General features: G+C 37.3%; 2 protein-coding genes across 2 annotated transcripts; both read left to right on the plus strand.

Moving 5' to 3' along the window:
* The first annotated feature begins 858 nt into the window (after positions 1 to 858).
* Positions 859 to 2529, plus strand: LOC104211045 (uncharacterized). The gene has a single exon (XM_009760039.1). It carries the CDS (start codon positions 859 to 861, stop codon positions 2527 to 2529), a length of 1671 nt encoding a protein of 556 aa, XP_009758341.1.
* A 7865-nt stretch (positions 2530 to 10394) lies between these two features.
* LOC104211042 (thylakoid lumenal 16.5 kDa protein, chloroplastic) lies at positions 10395 to 14088 on the plus strand. Its single transcript, XM_009760036.2, has 4 exons — positions 10395 to 10861; positions 12904 to 13043; positions 13149 to 13221; positions 13761 to 14088. The coding sequence occupies exons 1-4, from the start codon at positions 10516 to 10518 to the stop codon at positions 13868 to 13870; spliced, it is 669 nt and encodes a 222-aa protein (XP_009758338.1). The 5' UTR covers positions 10395 to 10515; the 3' UTR covers positions 13871 to 14088.
* Positions 14089 to 14496: the final 408 nt, after the last annotated feature.

Here is a 14496-nt window from a genome sequence, read left to right on the forward strand (position 1 = left end):
ATTGATCTTGACAATATGATCTGAGCATTTCTCCCGCATACTGTGAGTCATAATAATTTCTCCTTCCATTTTATATTATGTGAGGATATTTGATTGAGTACGGAGTTTAAAAATTTTAAAAAGATTTTTAACATGTTAGACAAACATAGTATAAGAATACAAAAATTATCCTTTTAAATGAGTAGTGGTGAGGGTTGAAATATCCTTTTATTTTCTCTCTCCTTATAATAAGATGAATGTTATATCGAGTGAGATTTCAACAAGTCTTGGCACTAAAAGTAAATTAGAATTCTGAGATTAAATAAAAAAATATTACAAAAGTAAAGTATCACATAAAATGAGACATAAGGAGTACTAAAAGAACGGATGAATTCTTCTTATATAGAATTTTTTTCCCCTAAATTTGTCACACCATTTTGTATGAAGTATGAAAAGTAATTATGAAGGATAAAAGAACAGCTGCTCCTTCTGTGCTTTACTTTTCCAATTCTGTTTTCATGTAACAACATTATTTCTTTCTGCTGGCAATTTTCCATATATATAAAACGAAATTAAGCAACTATTTTTGCATGAATAATGGTTGTATCACGACGTGGATGAATGTATTATTTCCCATCGTTTTCCTTCATCTTAAGTCCAGTTGACAATAACTAAGATGCTGGCAATTAAAAATTGGAATTTTATTATAATCATAATAACACATGAATTTCCAGCTGAAATCCCGAAAATTCAGCTTTATTGGTACAAAAAAGTCTCAAACTATATAGAAAATCTAAGATAAAAAAAATAGAGAAAAAAAAGAATCATATACAATAACATTGTAATACTATTATCTACTTCAACAAGTTAGCTAAAGCAATGGCCAAGAAAGTGACTGGCAATGTTGCAAGAGCCAAAGATGGTGCAGCAGCACTTGGTGGAGGCGGTGGTATAACCGGAGACTCGATCGATGGCATAGATGGCATGGCAGAAGATGGAGGTGTAGGGGCAGAGGGGATACCAGATGGTGGAATGACACTAGGGGAAGGCAGAGGCGTAACTGGAGAATCGGCCAATGGCGTCGATGGAATCGCGGCGGGAGACGGTGGGTTAATAATGGATAAAGGTGTTGGGGCAGAAGGGCTCCTAGATGGTGTAGGTCCAGGTGCTAGAGTTGCCACTGGTGAAGGAGCAGATATTGGGGTGGTTGTTGTTGCAGTAGTAGGGTTGGCAGGAGCAGATACTGGAGTGGTTGTTGGAGGAATAGTACGCTTGGGTCTTGGTGGAGTAGCTGGGGTGGCAGGAGCAGATATTGGGGTGGCTCTTGGTGGCTTAGTAGGGGTGGTCGGAGCAGATACTGGTGCAGCTCTTGGTGGAGTAGTGGGGGTGACAGTAGCGGATACTGGGGTAGCTGTTGGTGGAATAATAGGGTTTGCAGGAGCAGATACTGGAGTGGTTGTTGGTGGAATAGTGCGCTTGGCTCTTGGTGGAGTAGCTGGGGTGGCAGGAGCAGATATTGGGTTGGCTCTTGATGGTTTAGTAGGGCTGGACGGAGTAGATACAGGGGTGGATTTTGGTGGAGTAGTGGGGCTGACAGGAGCAGATACTGGTACAGCTCTTGGTAGAGTAGCAGACGTGCTTCTTGGTGAAATAGTTGGTGCGACAGGAGCGGATATTGGAGTGTTTGTTGGTGGAATAGTACGCTTGGTTCTTGGTGGAGTAGCTGGGGTGACAGGAGCAGATATTGGGGTGGTTCTTGGTGGCTTAGTAGGGGTGGCCGGAGTAGATACAGGGGTGGATGTTGGTGGAGTAGTGGGGTTGACAGGAGGAGATACTGGTGTGGCTCTTGGTGGAGTAGTACGCTTAGTTCTTGGTGAACTTGTGGGCCTGGTAGGAGCAGATTTCGGGGTGGCTATCGGTGGGGTAGTGGGGTTGGGAGGAGCAGATATTGGCTTGGCTCTTGGTGGAGTAGTAGGATTGGTCGGAGCAAATACTGGGGTAGATGTTGGTGGAGTAGTGGATATGGCTCTTGGTGGAGTACTGGGGGTGACAGGAGCAGATACTGGGGTGGCTACTGATGAAGTAGTAGGCGCGGCTCGTGGTGGAGTGGTGAACGTGGCAGGAACAGATATCGGTGTAGCTATTGGTGGAGTAGTAGGTGTGGCTCGTGGTGGAATACTGCGGGTGGTAGGAGCAGATACTGGGGTGGCTATTGATGAAGTAGTAGGCGCGGCTTGTGGTGGAGTGGGAGTACTGCGGGTGATAGGAGCAGATACTGGAGTGGCTATTGATGAAGTAGTAGGCGCGGCTCGTGGTGGAGTGGTGAACGTGACAGGAACAGATATCGGTGTAGCCATTGGTGGAGTAGTAGGTGTGGCTCGTGGTGGAATAGTGCGTGTGGGCGTGGCCGGAGCAGATATTGGGGCGGTTGTTGGTGGAGTAGTGGAAGTCACAGGTACAAGCCGAGGAGCAAGAGAGGTGGCGGTAGCAGAGACACTTATAACCAATTTCATGCCTAGGTCACAATGCCCTGCAAATGTACAAATGTAATAATGTGTTCCAACAGAGTTTAATATAATGTTTGTTGGTCCATTCATTGATATGGAAATTGGACTTGCGGCGTTACATGAATCAAAATCAGCCTTAGATACTTCAGCAACATTGTGTGCTCCAGTCGCATAGTTAAAAACTGTTCAAAAATAAGAATTATGTCAATAATACAATTATTAGTATAAAAAAAATTGTCCAAATTCACTTTTTTTAAAGCGATATGTGTTAATTTTATCCTTTGTTATACCTTAAGGTCATTCATACTCTTGTTGTAAGCAAATTATTTCATATTTTTCCTTGAGCTTAATGGAGTTCTAGCATGGGATGGACGAATTCTACATGTCCAAATATATCGGGAAACTACACAAATTTATTTATTTGCTTTTGTCTATTGAGTATTATAGCCTGCTTGGCCAAGTTTCTTTTGAGGCAAAAATACTTCTTTTTTTTTTGTTAAAAGTTCCTTTTTTTCTAAAATTAAGGTGTTTGGTCAAGCTTTTGAAAGGAAAAAAAAGTGTTTTTGAAGAAAAACAGAAACAGTTTTGGAGAAGTAGAAAAAAATAGTTTATCTCCAAAAGCATTTTTCTGAAAAATACTTTTAAGAAAAATACACTTAGAACCAAATTTTAAAAGCTTTGTCAAAAACATTAATTTCTACTCAGAAGTGCTTTTCAAATTAATTAGCCAAACACAAACTGAAAAAAAAAAACTTTTGAGAAAAAACATTTTTCAAGATAAATTGATTTTTATAGCTTGGTCAAACGACCTATTATTAGGATCACGGGCAAAGTACGAGACAGTTTACTAACATTAAAGTATGAATAGATCCAAAGTATAATTAGTGATAAAATTAAAATATTTCGTATAGCTGAAGAATATTTTAAATCATTTTTCAATAACAAAAAAAAATCGTTTTATGTGACACTATTACTATTTTGAGCATTACCAAGAGTGTCGCCGACTGAGAAGATTTTCCGGCCGGCAGCCCAGGTGGAATAAGCGGCGGCTCCGCCAGGAGGTACAGTCCAACCCAAAGCATCACCTACTACATAAGTATTTTGTGCCATTGAAATATTGAACAAAGCAGTTGCTACTACTAACATAGCCAAATTCAATTTTCTTGACATTCTGCTTTTTTATGTTACTATAGAGAACTAAATATCTCTCTCTCTCTAAATCTTTAGCTTTCTCTCTCTATATGTATAGTATATCTTTGTGTTTTTTATGAAGGAAAAAAGCTCAAAATTGAAGTCATGAGGGTGGCTATGATCTTTCTATATATATATATATATATATATATATATATATATATATATAAGCAGCAGAGCAAAGGCAGTTGTTGGGGCATTTGATTTTTGAAAGACCAAAGTCAGCTATTTTATGCATGACACGTGGCTAAGATTGTGACGGAGCCTTGGAGCAATGATAAAAATTTATTTCCGTGTGACCTATAGGTCACGAGTTCGAGCTGCGGAAGCAGCCGCTAATACTTGCATTATAATAGACTATCTGTATCATACCTATTAGGGTGCGGCCCTTTCCCGAATCTTGGATAAATATAAAATACTTTGTGCACTGAGCTGCCCTTGTGCTGACATGTAAATGTGAAATTTAATGTGAATTCGTGGAAGTCAAGTTGGTAAGTTGTGAAATATACTGTTTGGGTCATTTGGTGACACTTTTATTTTCCAAAAAAATAAATAGTTTTCTTGTACAAATTTTCTGTCCCTTTTTAGTTTCAAGCATGTTTCATTTTATTTCATCTTTTTTGACAGAAAACACAAAATTAAATTCTCTCACAATAATCCTTGACGGTTCACCTAATACTAAAGATATTCCAAAAAAAAAAAAAAACTCACAAAAAAAAGACCAAAACAAAAACAAAAACAAAACAAAACAAAACAAAACTTTTTTTAGTGAAAATAATTACTCCAGTTTGTTACTCGATCTTTTCAAGCAAAATTAGATGTCTTGTTTAGACGATAGATAAGTTTGTTAATTAAGTTACTTCGGATTAGTTTTGAAAGAAATAGAGAAAGTTACCAATTTTTAATAATCTTGCCAACGAAGATATGCCGCAATACAATCTAGAAGACGTCCATACAATAATTTGAATAATTACCAAATGTATCTAGTATATACATTTGAGCTCTTTTTAAATAATCTTGTTAATAGGGTATGCTAACTCATGCTTAGAATAAAAGTTTATCTATGCAGTTGGTTTTAAAATATCATGATTATGTAAATATTTTGATGATTAGAAAAACGAGTAACGGGGACATCGAATTTGTGTACATGTTAACAACAGCGGAAGATTTTTGCTGAATTTGTTCCAATCAATTGCCCCAATCCAATTTTGTCTCTCTTGGAAACGAAATTCTTGTTCACGAACTAAATACCTTCTTCTTTGCTTGTAATGTGTTTCTATCTTTGTAGAGAGGATTTCTCAAAGTGTTTGTTTCTGAAGAAGGGAAGCGTCAATTATATAGAGAAGGGAAGTTGTCAGAGAAAAAAAAAATACCGAGAAACTGATCCACGTTGATCCTCACGCTCCCACTTACTTCTCTACGTGTGGTAGTTTTATTTTAGGAGTTAAACCTTCCCTAGGTAACTTTCCTTAATCATATCTCCTTCAAAAACAGGTCGGGTCAGTCCATATGGGCGACCCACGACCCAAACCCAATATCCAACATCTCCCACTTTGTACATGATGGGCTAGACCCAAACCAGTGCTATGTAAAAAAAAAACACACGTAATTCATACTGGTAAATAGATCGTGCGACCTGCGAGCATCAAGAGCTACATTATTCTTATACCCTTTAAGGTTGTTTAATAGCTCTACGTAGAAATCCAATTACATGCGAAAAGGATTCACTACTACTATGATGAAATTATTATTACTCGCAATACCCCAGACATTATTGACTACTCTAGTAGCTAATCATCTGATCCCTCATCCTCAAGAAGAGGTTGAGTTTATGTTTAACTTTGTATCCACAATTACATCCAATACCTTCATGGTAAATGTAATGATCGACCAATGAATACAGGTTAAATTATTAAATTTTAGTCGTCTTCCCTTTATACTCGAATCTTTTCATTCCAAATCAACTGCTTTCCTAGATATGCAGTGCATTGCCGAATCACTTATGACTATTAGTGACATGCTAAAGTAGCAACACTGATTGGCACTTCAAGAGACAGTAAAATGTCAAAGGATATTCTAATAAAAGTTGATATAACTTCTTTGGGATCTCACACAATGAAGAAGTAGGAATTCATTCTTCCATTATCCCATGGTCGATAGCACATGTGGTATGAAACACATGTTACAGTGTTCTCACCTTATATTGGCGTGTGTGCCTTATTCTTTTAATCATTCAACACCGTACATATTTTGGTCTAGACACCTCCAAATGTCTAACCCGAGTTTCTCATTTCAATAATCCTCAAACCATCTTCTTAGAGAAACTCGCATCTAGCTTACAAAACAAGTCATAATCGAATAGTGAAATTCGAAAGTCTGATTAATTGTCAAGACCGACATTTACAAGTAAATATAACCTCGCATTATCCAAGGTTCTATAAGGTCTCATCTCTTCATTCTTAACATAAGAGGCGATTGCTTGTATGAGAGAGCAAATCTCGCGACTTGTTTGACACACTTTATCAACAAAACATTCATCACATGCATACGAGGTATAAGCATAAATTCAAGAGTTAAATATTAATGAGCATATTATAATACTAAAGTCATTTTACAATACATAAATATGTCCATATCCTTCGCAAACCTAGAGCCATAACATGTTTCTCAAACATGTCTCTAGATATCGCCTTTGTAAAAGGATCAGCTATCATGCTTTGCATAGGAACTCGAGACATGTTTTCCTTTTCATTTTTAGTCTTGGGCCACATTTCAAGGCTTAAAGTTTCACCTCTCACTATAGGAGTATCTATGGATTTGCAACTATTCATGCGAAAATGCTCCAAAATTTTCATTATATAAGTTTCTTGAGATAGATTCAATAACTTTTTGGAACGGTCTCCTTGAATCTTAACTCCAAGGATATAATCTACCTCACCCATATCTTTTATGTCAAATGACTTTGAAAGTCATGACTTGATAGTTTTCAAATACTCCAAATTGTTTCTGGCTAATAAAATATCGTCCACATAAAGAGAAAGAATTACAAACATCCCATTGGACTTCTTCACATAAATGCAATGGTCTTCACTGATCATGGTGAAATCATACGAGATCACCTCCTTATGAAATCTAAAATACCATTACTTTGAAGATTGTTTCAAACCGTAAATAGATCTTTTCAATTTACAGACCTTCTTTTCTTGGCCTTTAACGATGAAGCCTACAGGTTGTTCTATGTAATTTCTTCGTTTAGTTCTCCATTGAGAAAAGCTGTCTTCACGTCCATTTGATGTAATTCTATATCCAAACGTGCAACAATAGCCAAAAGTAAGCGAATTGAGGTAAACTTCACAACTGGTGAAAATGTTTCCTCATAATCTATTCCAGCTTCTTGGGTAAAGCCTTTTGCCACCAATTGTGCTTTGTATCTTTCTATTGACCTATCCGCTTTGCGTTTAACTTTGAAAACCCATTTGTTCCCAATTGCTCTATGCCCAGGCAGAAGGTCAGCTAGATCCTAGACTTTGTTGGTTTTTATGGACTTTAGTTCTTCTTTCATTGCTTTCATCCACTCATCATAAAGCCTCAGTCACTGACTTTGGCTCACCCATTTTTGTGGGAGATACCAAGAAAACATAATATTTTATTTCATAAGTACGTTTGGGTATATTTTTCCCGGGACTCTTTCGTAGTTGAAATTCAGGTTCGTTAGAAGGATTTTGTGATTGAGAGTTCACACTCCCACTCGGATCAAGAATAAGATCTTGATCAATTTGATTATCAACTGTGTCAGAAGACATTTGCTGACTGTCTGAGTTCAACATTCATAAAGAGGCTCTCCATTCTTTACCTCGCCCTTCTTTGAAAAATTATTTTCTAGAAATGTGATACCTCGTGATTCAATCTCAGTAACACTTCATTTTTTACTTATGCAGCACAACCCCAAGGTTGTAAATCCTTTAAGTTTGGTTTATGACCAGTCCATAGCTCATAAGGAGTAAAAAACTGATTTAGAAGGCACTTTGTTCAATATGTAAGTTGCAGTCAATAACGCATCTCCCCAAAAGGAGATAGGTAAATTTGTTTGCGCCATCATGGACCTTATCATATTCAATAGTGTTCTATTCCTCCTTTTTGCTACACCATTTTATTGAGTTGTGTACGGAATAGTTAACTGTCTGGTGATGCCCTTTTCATTACACAATTCTTCAAATTCTTTTGATAGATATTCACGCCCTCTATCGGATCTTAAGGTCTTAACCCTTTTGTCTAATTGATTCTCAACTTCATTCAAATATTTCTTAAAGCATTCTAGTGCTTCAGATTTATGAGAAATCAAATAGACATAACCAAAGTGTATGAAATCATCAATTAATGTAAGGAAATATAAAGCACCAGACCTAGCCCTCACACTCATTGGATCCCAGATATCAGAATGGATTAATTGCAATGGAAAATCAACTCTCTTAGCCTTTCCAAATGATTTACGTATAATCTTTCCTGCAAGACAATTTTCACAAGTTGGCATTTCAATTTTAGAGAAAGAACCTAGATGTCCTTCCTTAGCTAATCTATCCATTCGATCCTGCCCTATGTGACCTAATCTTGCATGCCATGTAATAACATCAACATTATTGTTATTAGAATAACATGCCATAACACAACAGTCAACATAATAGTTATACATAGAAGGATTATAATCTAACACAATAAAACCATCATAACAATGTCCAAAACCATAAAAAAATATTGTCTTAATAATTCTAGGACCATTGCGACTAAATTCAAATTGAAATCTAAATCTAGAAGAACAGACACAGAGACTAAGTTTCGCCGAATCTCTGGAACATATAGGACGTCATGCAACATCAAATATCGGCCACCACGCATGTCCATTCTGCAAGTGTCTATCCCTTTGACTTCAAGCTTTGCATTATTTCCAACATACAGATGTTTTGATCTAGGTGGAACTCGACAAAACTCTATAAACGCTTCTCTATTGCGGCTCACATGGTCGGTGTCCCCTGAGTTTGTAATTCACATAGGATAAGATTCAGTTAGTAAAACAGTGCTAAAAACATATAGAGCACTTAGAGGTGCGTTTTGAAATGCTACCTTTTTTGGCTCAGTGCATTCACGAGCAAAATGTCCTAGGACTTGGCAATTGTAGCACTTCATCTTGTTCTTGTCTTTCTTCATGTAGAGCCGTTTTCCTTTCTTCGAATTTGGCTTGTTTCTTTTCTTGGAGGATCCTTCTCCGGTCTCCTTACCCTTTCCATCATTTTTCAAGTTTTTCTTGCGCTTGAAGCTGGATATCTTTGTACCACTTGATTCTGCCACAAAGGCATTAGGTACAGCTTTAGCAGCACCAAGCCGCTCGTCTTCAAGCTCCACATGATGGGCAACATCAGCAAAAGTTTTGATGCTATCATTGTGGGTTAAGTTAACCTTCAGATGTTCCCAATTATTGGGAAGAGACCGAATCACTGCCTGAACCTGCTGCTCGTCAGAGAGAACATGGCCAACACTTTTGAGTTGAGCAATCATATTTGATATCACTCTTAGATGTTTCTTGACACTGTGATCATGGCACTTTTTGTACGTGTCAGCTGTCGAAGGCGAGACACAGTTATACCCCCATATGCCTCTCTTAAATGTGCCCACATGGCTTGAGCAGTAGGATATTGCTCACACTCGTGGATGAGATCATCAACAACTGAACTTACAATAATTCCACGTGCAGTGGAATCTTTCTTTTTCCAAATATTGTAAGTTTTCAGATCCCTCATGTGTTGGGTAGTGTTACCCTCCTCTGGGTGACTCATAGCATGGTTAATACTTTCAAGAGCATCTTTCTCTTCGAGTACATACCACATCTTACGACTCCAGATGTCGTAATTTTCACCATTCAGTTTGTCACCCTTGTTCACGTCATCAATGATACTTTTCGATGTCATGTCTGTTATTAGAGACAATATTACAAGTTTAACTCATCAATATATACTTCAGTCAATTTATGCATGTGATTACACACTCAACTGACCCATGTTGATCCTCACGCTCCCACTTACTTCTTAACGTGCGGTAATTTTATTTTAGCAGTTAAACCTTCCCTAGGTAACTTCCCTTAATCATATCTCCTTTAAAAACAGGTCGAGTCAGTCTATATAGACGATCCGCGACCCAAACCCAATATTCAATAATTTTTACAATGTCAGTACATAAATCTTAAAAACGGACCCGCGTTTCATGCATGCAGTGGTATGTAGCCACTTAGACGTCTCTTTAACAAGTTTTGGTTGTACGTAGTTTTTAATTGATCAAATGAAATTAAGATAAAAAGATTAAGTTGATCCAATTTCATTTTTTTCTTATAACGTACATTCAATTTGTTTATTGCCGCAATTTTACCTTGCAGCCTTAATTAATTCTACAAGTGGAGTTTGTGTGAGCAAACCTTACCTCTACTTTGTAAGGATAGAAAGACTGTTTTCGATAAATCGTCGACCAAAAATATATGGTTGCTGGGATTCGAGCCCAAGTGTTTTTCCTTACTAAAGAAGTTAAATATTAACTGGTCATGTGGGAACAGTGGAAGATAGGATATTCTCTTAATTTTATTTGCTTCTTTCAGTTTTTTGTTTGTTTGGTCATAAAATGACTGAAATACCCTTCATATTTTAATGACTTGAGAATGGTTCTGATATGAGGGAAATCTTGTAATCTTATCCTCTATACTCCAACTTGTTACACTGCCACCATATACTAACTGAAAAAACAGAGAAATTTAAGAGGAAAAAGAAAAAGAAAGGAAAAAAAACAAAAGAAAAAAAAAATGGCAACTGTGTGCCTCTCAAATCCTAAATCTTTTCTTCCTTCTCTTCAACCATCTTCTTTGTCCAATTTAACAGTCCAAAAAATCAGTGTTAAGAGACAATTAATTGTGTGCAAAGCAGAAAATAATGTACCTAGTTTTAATCCTTTAATTATTAGCAAAAGAAGCTTGTCAATTAGCATTGCATCGAGTTTATTGCTATCTTTAGCTGGTAATGGCAATTTTAATGCCAATGCTGCAATTTTAGAAGCTGATGAGGATGATGAGCTGATGGAAAAAGTGAAAAAGGATAGAAAAAAGAGGCTTGAAAGACAAGGCATTATCAATTCCTCTACTAAGGAGAAAGGTAAAAAAATATCTTTTCTTGTTTCTTGAAAATTTCCTTAGTAAAATTAAGTATAGTTTGAATAGTTGTTATGTGATACATTTACTGAAGCACCCCTTATTTGGTTTGTTTAAAAGGTAGCCCGGTGTATAAGGCATTCCGCGTTTATGCAGGTCCGGGGAAGGGCCATATCCTAAGGGATGTGATGTAGATAGACTAACCTAATGCAAGCATTAGTGGCTGCTTCCACGGCTCGAACCTATGACTTATAGATCACACGGAGATAACTTTACTGTTGCTCCAACGCTCCCCTTCGGTGGTTAAGTTTTGTTTCAAAGGTAGTCCAGTGCACAACAGTAGCGGAGCCACCTTATAGGAAGGGGTATCAAATGACACCCCTTCGCGGAAAAAATATAATGTGTAGGTAGGTAAAAAAAATAAATTATATGTATATATACTATGTATTGACTCCCCTTAATTTTTTGGTACGTTTACTTTTATATATTTTGACACTCCTTAACGAAAATTCTAACTCCGCCACTGGTGCACAAGGCATCCCGCATTCACGCAGTATCCGGGAAAGGGCCGCATTCCAAGGGGTGTGACAGCCTAACATAATGCAAGTATTAGTGGTTACTTCTGTGGCTCGAACCCGTGACCGATAGGTCACACGGAGACAACTTTACCGTTACTCCAAGGTTCCCCTCGGTGGGTAAGTTTTGTTTAGGGGACTAATTCTTGGAGTTGTACAATATGACTATAAAAGTACAGGTTGGACATTGAGATATAGAGAATTCAAAAGTTACCCAATTAAAGTGAATATTAGGTTCTGTCATTTCCCAAGTTTCACCATTGTACTGCAGTTGATAATATAAGGTTCTTTGTTTTCATATCAGTAAGTTGGTAAAATAAAGGTTTGACTGGTTTTTGTTTAAAATGTTGTTTGCAGAATGAGAAAAGCAACAAAAAATCCAGTGTATTAGTTAAATATTTGACATATTACCATATTTAACTTTGTATTTTAGTTGAACATTTGATTACCGACTTTCAAAAAGGAAACTATATTGTTAATTGACTAGTCTGCATTGTACGAAGGGGACCTTTGGCGTAACCGATAAAGTTACTTCCATGTGACTAGGAGTTCACGGGTTCGAACTGTGGAAACAACTTCTTGCAGAATTGTAAGGTAAGGTTGCGTACGATAGACCCTTGTGGTCCAGCCCTTACCCGGACCCCGCACATAACGGGAGCTTAGTGTACCGGACTGTCCTTTTACTAGCTTACATTGTCTTAAGCATTAAGTATAGTATCATAATGAGAAATCAACCTAGTTATTTAGTTTCATCTTTTTATTTATGGATCGCAATCAAGTTTATTTTATCAGAAAAGAATGCAACACCAGAAAGTTCCTAAGTAGGGATGCCAAATTGTTTGAGTAGTCAATTACCTGAATCATCTTAGGTAGATAATGAAGTGTGACAGCTACAAAGGTATAGAATTTAAGTCCTTGTAGCAGTTAGACTTGAATTTCGATGTACACCTGATTCGGAAGCGGATCCAGGATTTAACTGTAATTGGTTCAACTTTTAAGATTTTTAGCAATAAACTCATTGTATTGTTAAAGTTATGGGTTCGGATTTCATATTTATTGGGATTTTAGTAAGTTTTTACGTATATATCTCTACTACGTCTTGAAAGTTATGGGTTCAGATGAACTCGTAGTTGGTGAGCTACATCTGCCCCTGTTCCCGAATACATGGTACTTTTCTAACCAGGAAAAATGGCCTAATAATCTTATCTGCATGTAATTGAAACTAGCTTAATCCGTTAGAAAAAGGGTAGCCCGGTGCACAAAGTATCTCGCATTCACGCAGGGTCGTCTGGGTACGGCCGTACCCCAAGGGGTATGATGTAGGTAGCCTATCCTGAAGCATCAGTGGCTGATTCCACCCTGAAACATTGCTTAATTTGTTAATTAATGAAATCTTGCAGTAATGTTAAGAAGATTTTGAAGTGTAGATTTGTTAACTCTCACTTATTATATACAATGTACAATGGTGAAGGATACTTGCAAGATTTGGTATACAAGCTCAGTATAGTAGGTCAAGCAATAGAGAAGAATGATTTATCAGCTGCAAGTTCAGTTCTTGGCCAAAGCATTGATGCAGATTGGGTTCAGAAAGTTAATTCAGCATTCAACAAGGTTTTTTTAGTTGATCTTTCTATTTCATGCACATATTTCTCACATTGTCTATTTTGCAAATGATGTTCATGTGCACTGACTATTGTTTTATTCGAGTTTTTACAGTTTAGTGGTAGCGATGAGGAGAAAACAGAGATTGATTCCTTCAATTCTTCGCTATCTTCTCTAGTTTCATCAGGTAATGTTTCCCTTGAGAAACCAGTAATCATAAGATCAAGACTTTTTCTTCTTCTTTTTCTTGCTAATGGTAGTGTCCGGACTAGTTTGCTCGCACCTCGACTATTCACTAGATACCTGTTATCTTTCACCAGCACAAGTACTAGGTAACTCTGACACTATGGCTTAGGCAAATGGGAGAAATTATGTGGCGTTTTCTTGTCTCGGTTGGAAATTAAACCTTGGTTTTCTAATTGGTGTGTTTGCTGTTGCCTTTCCTTTTATCTTTCCTAAGCCGAGGGTCTTTCGGAAACAACCTCTCTTCTTGAAGGTAGGGGTAAGGTCTGTGTACATACTATCCTCCCCAAACACCACTTGTGGGATTACATTGGGTCTGTTGTTGTTGTTGTTATTATTGTTAGAGTTTAAACCTTGGTCTCCCATGATTTTCACCCATTTTATTGACCATTAGGCCACGCCCTCGGGTGCCATAAGATCAAGAGATATGTACTTTTGGCAATGAAAGTTAACCATTTTTCTTGTTTATTATGTGTTATGCAGTTACTAAGAATGACATTGAAGGAACAAAGACAGCTTTTTTGGCATCAGCAAGTGCATTTGAGAAATGGACAACATTAACAGGATTGGTTGAAGAGCTAAAAGGGCTTTGAAGCAAAAGGAATTAGCATTTCCCTCTTGTATCTGATGCCTATTACTATATGAGAATTGAGAAAATTTGGTCCATGCCAACATGTTTTCACCATTGACATTACTTTTACTGTTTATGTATCCACAAAGAAATAATCTTTTTCATTGTTTTTTACCCTCTGTCAAATGAAAAATATACAATGTATTTGAGTTCCAGTTGTAGCTTAATCTCTGAGCAAAATGACTAGACTATTGTTATCAGCTTTCTTTTTTCTTTTGCTTCTGCCAGCGCACAATTTGAAGGGGAGCCTTGGGATAACTGGTAAAGTTGCTGCCATGTGACCAGGTGATCATGGGTTCGAGCTGTGGAAATAACCTCTTGCAAAAATGTAGGATAAGGTTGCGTATAATAGACCCTTGTGGTCCCACCCTTCCCCGGACCCGCGCATAGCAAGAGCTTGGTGCACCGAGCTACCCTAATCTGGATATTTTATTGCTTTTGAAAAGGGAACAAGCTATTGAAATTTCAGCATTGCAGCATAATAAACTTGTCAATTTGCATCAAGCCAACAACAGGATTAATCCTTAGATTGAGCTAAGAAAAATTATACAACCTTGGACAAAGACCAACTGAGCAATCATCAAAACT

The sequence above is a fragment of the Nicotiana sylvestris genome, chromosome 6 (assembly GCF_000393655.2).
Source record: "Nicotiana sylvestris chromosome 6, ASM39365v2, whole genome shotgun sequence".
Classification (NCBI taxonomy): Eukaryota; Viridiplantae; Streptophyta; class Magnoliopsida; order Solanales; family Solanaceae; genus Nicotiana; species Nicotiana sylvestris.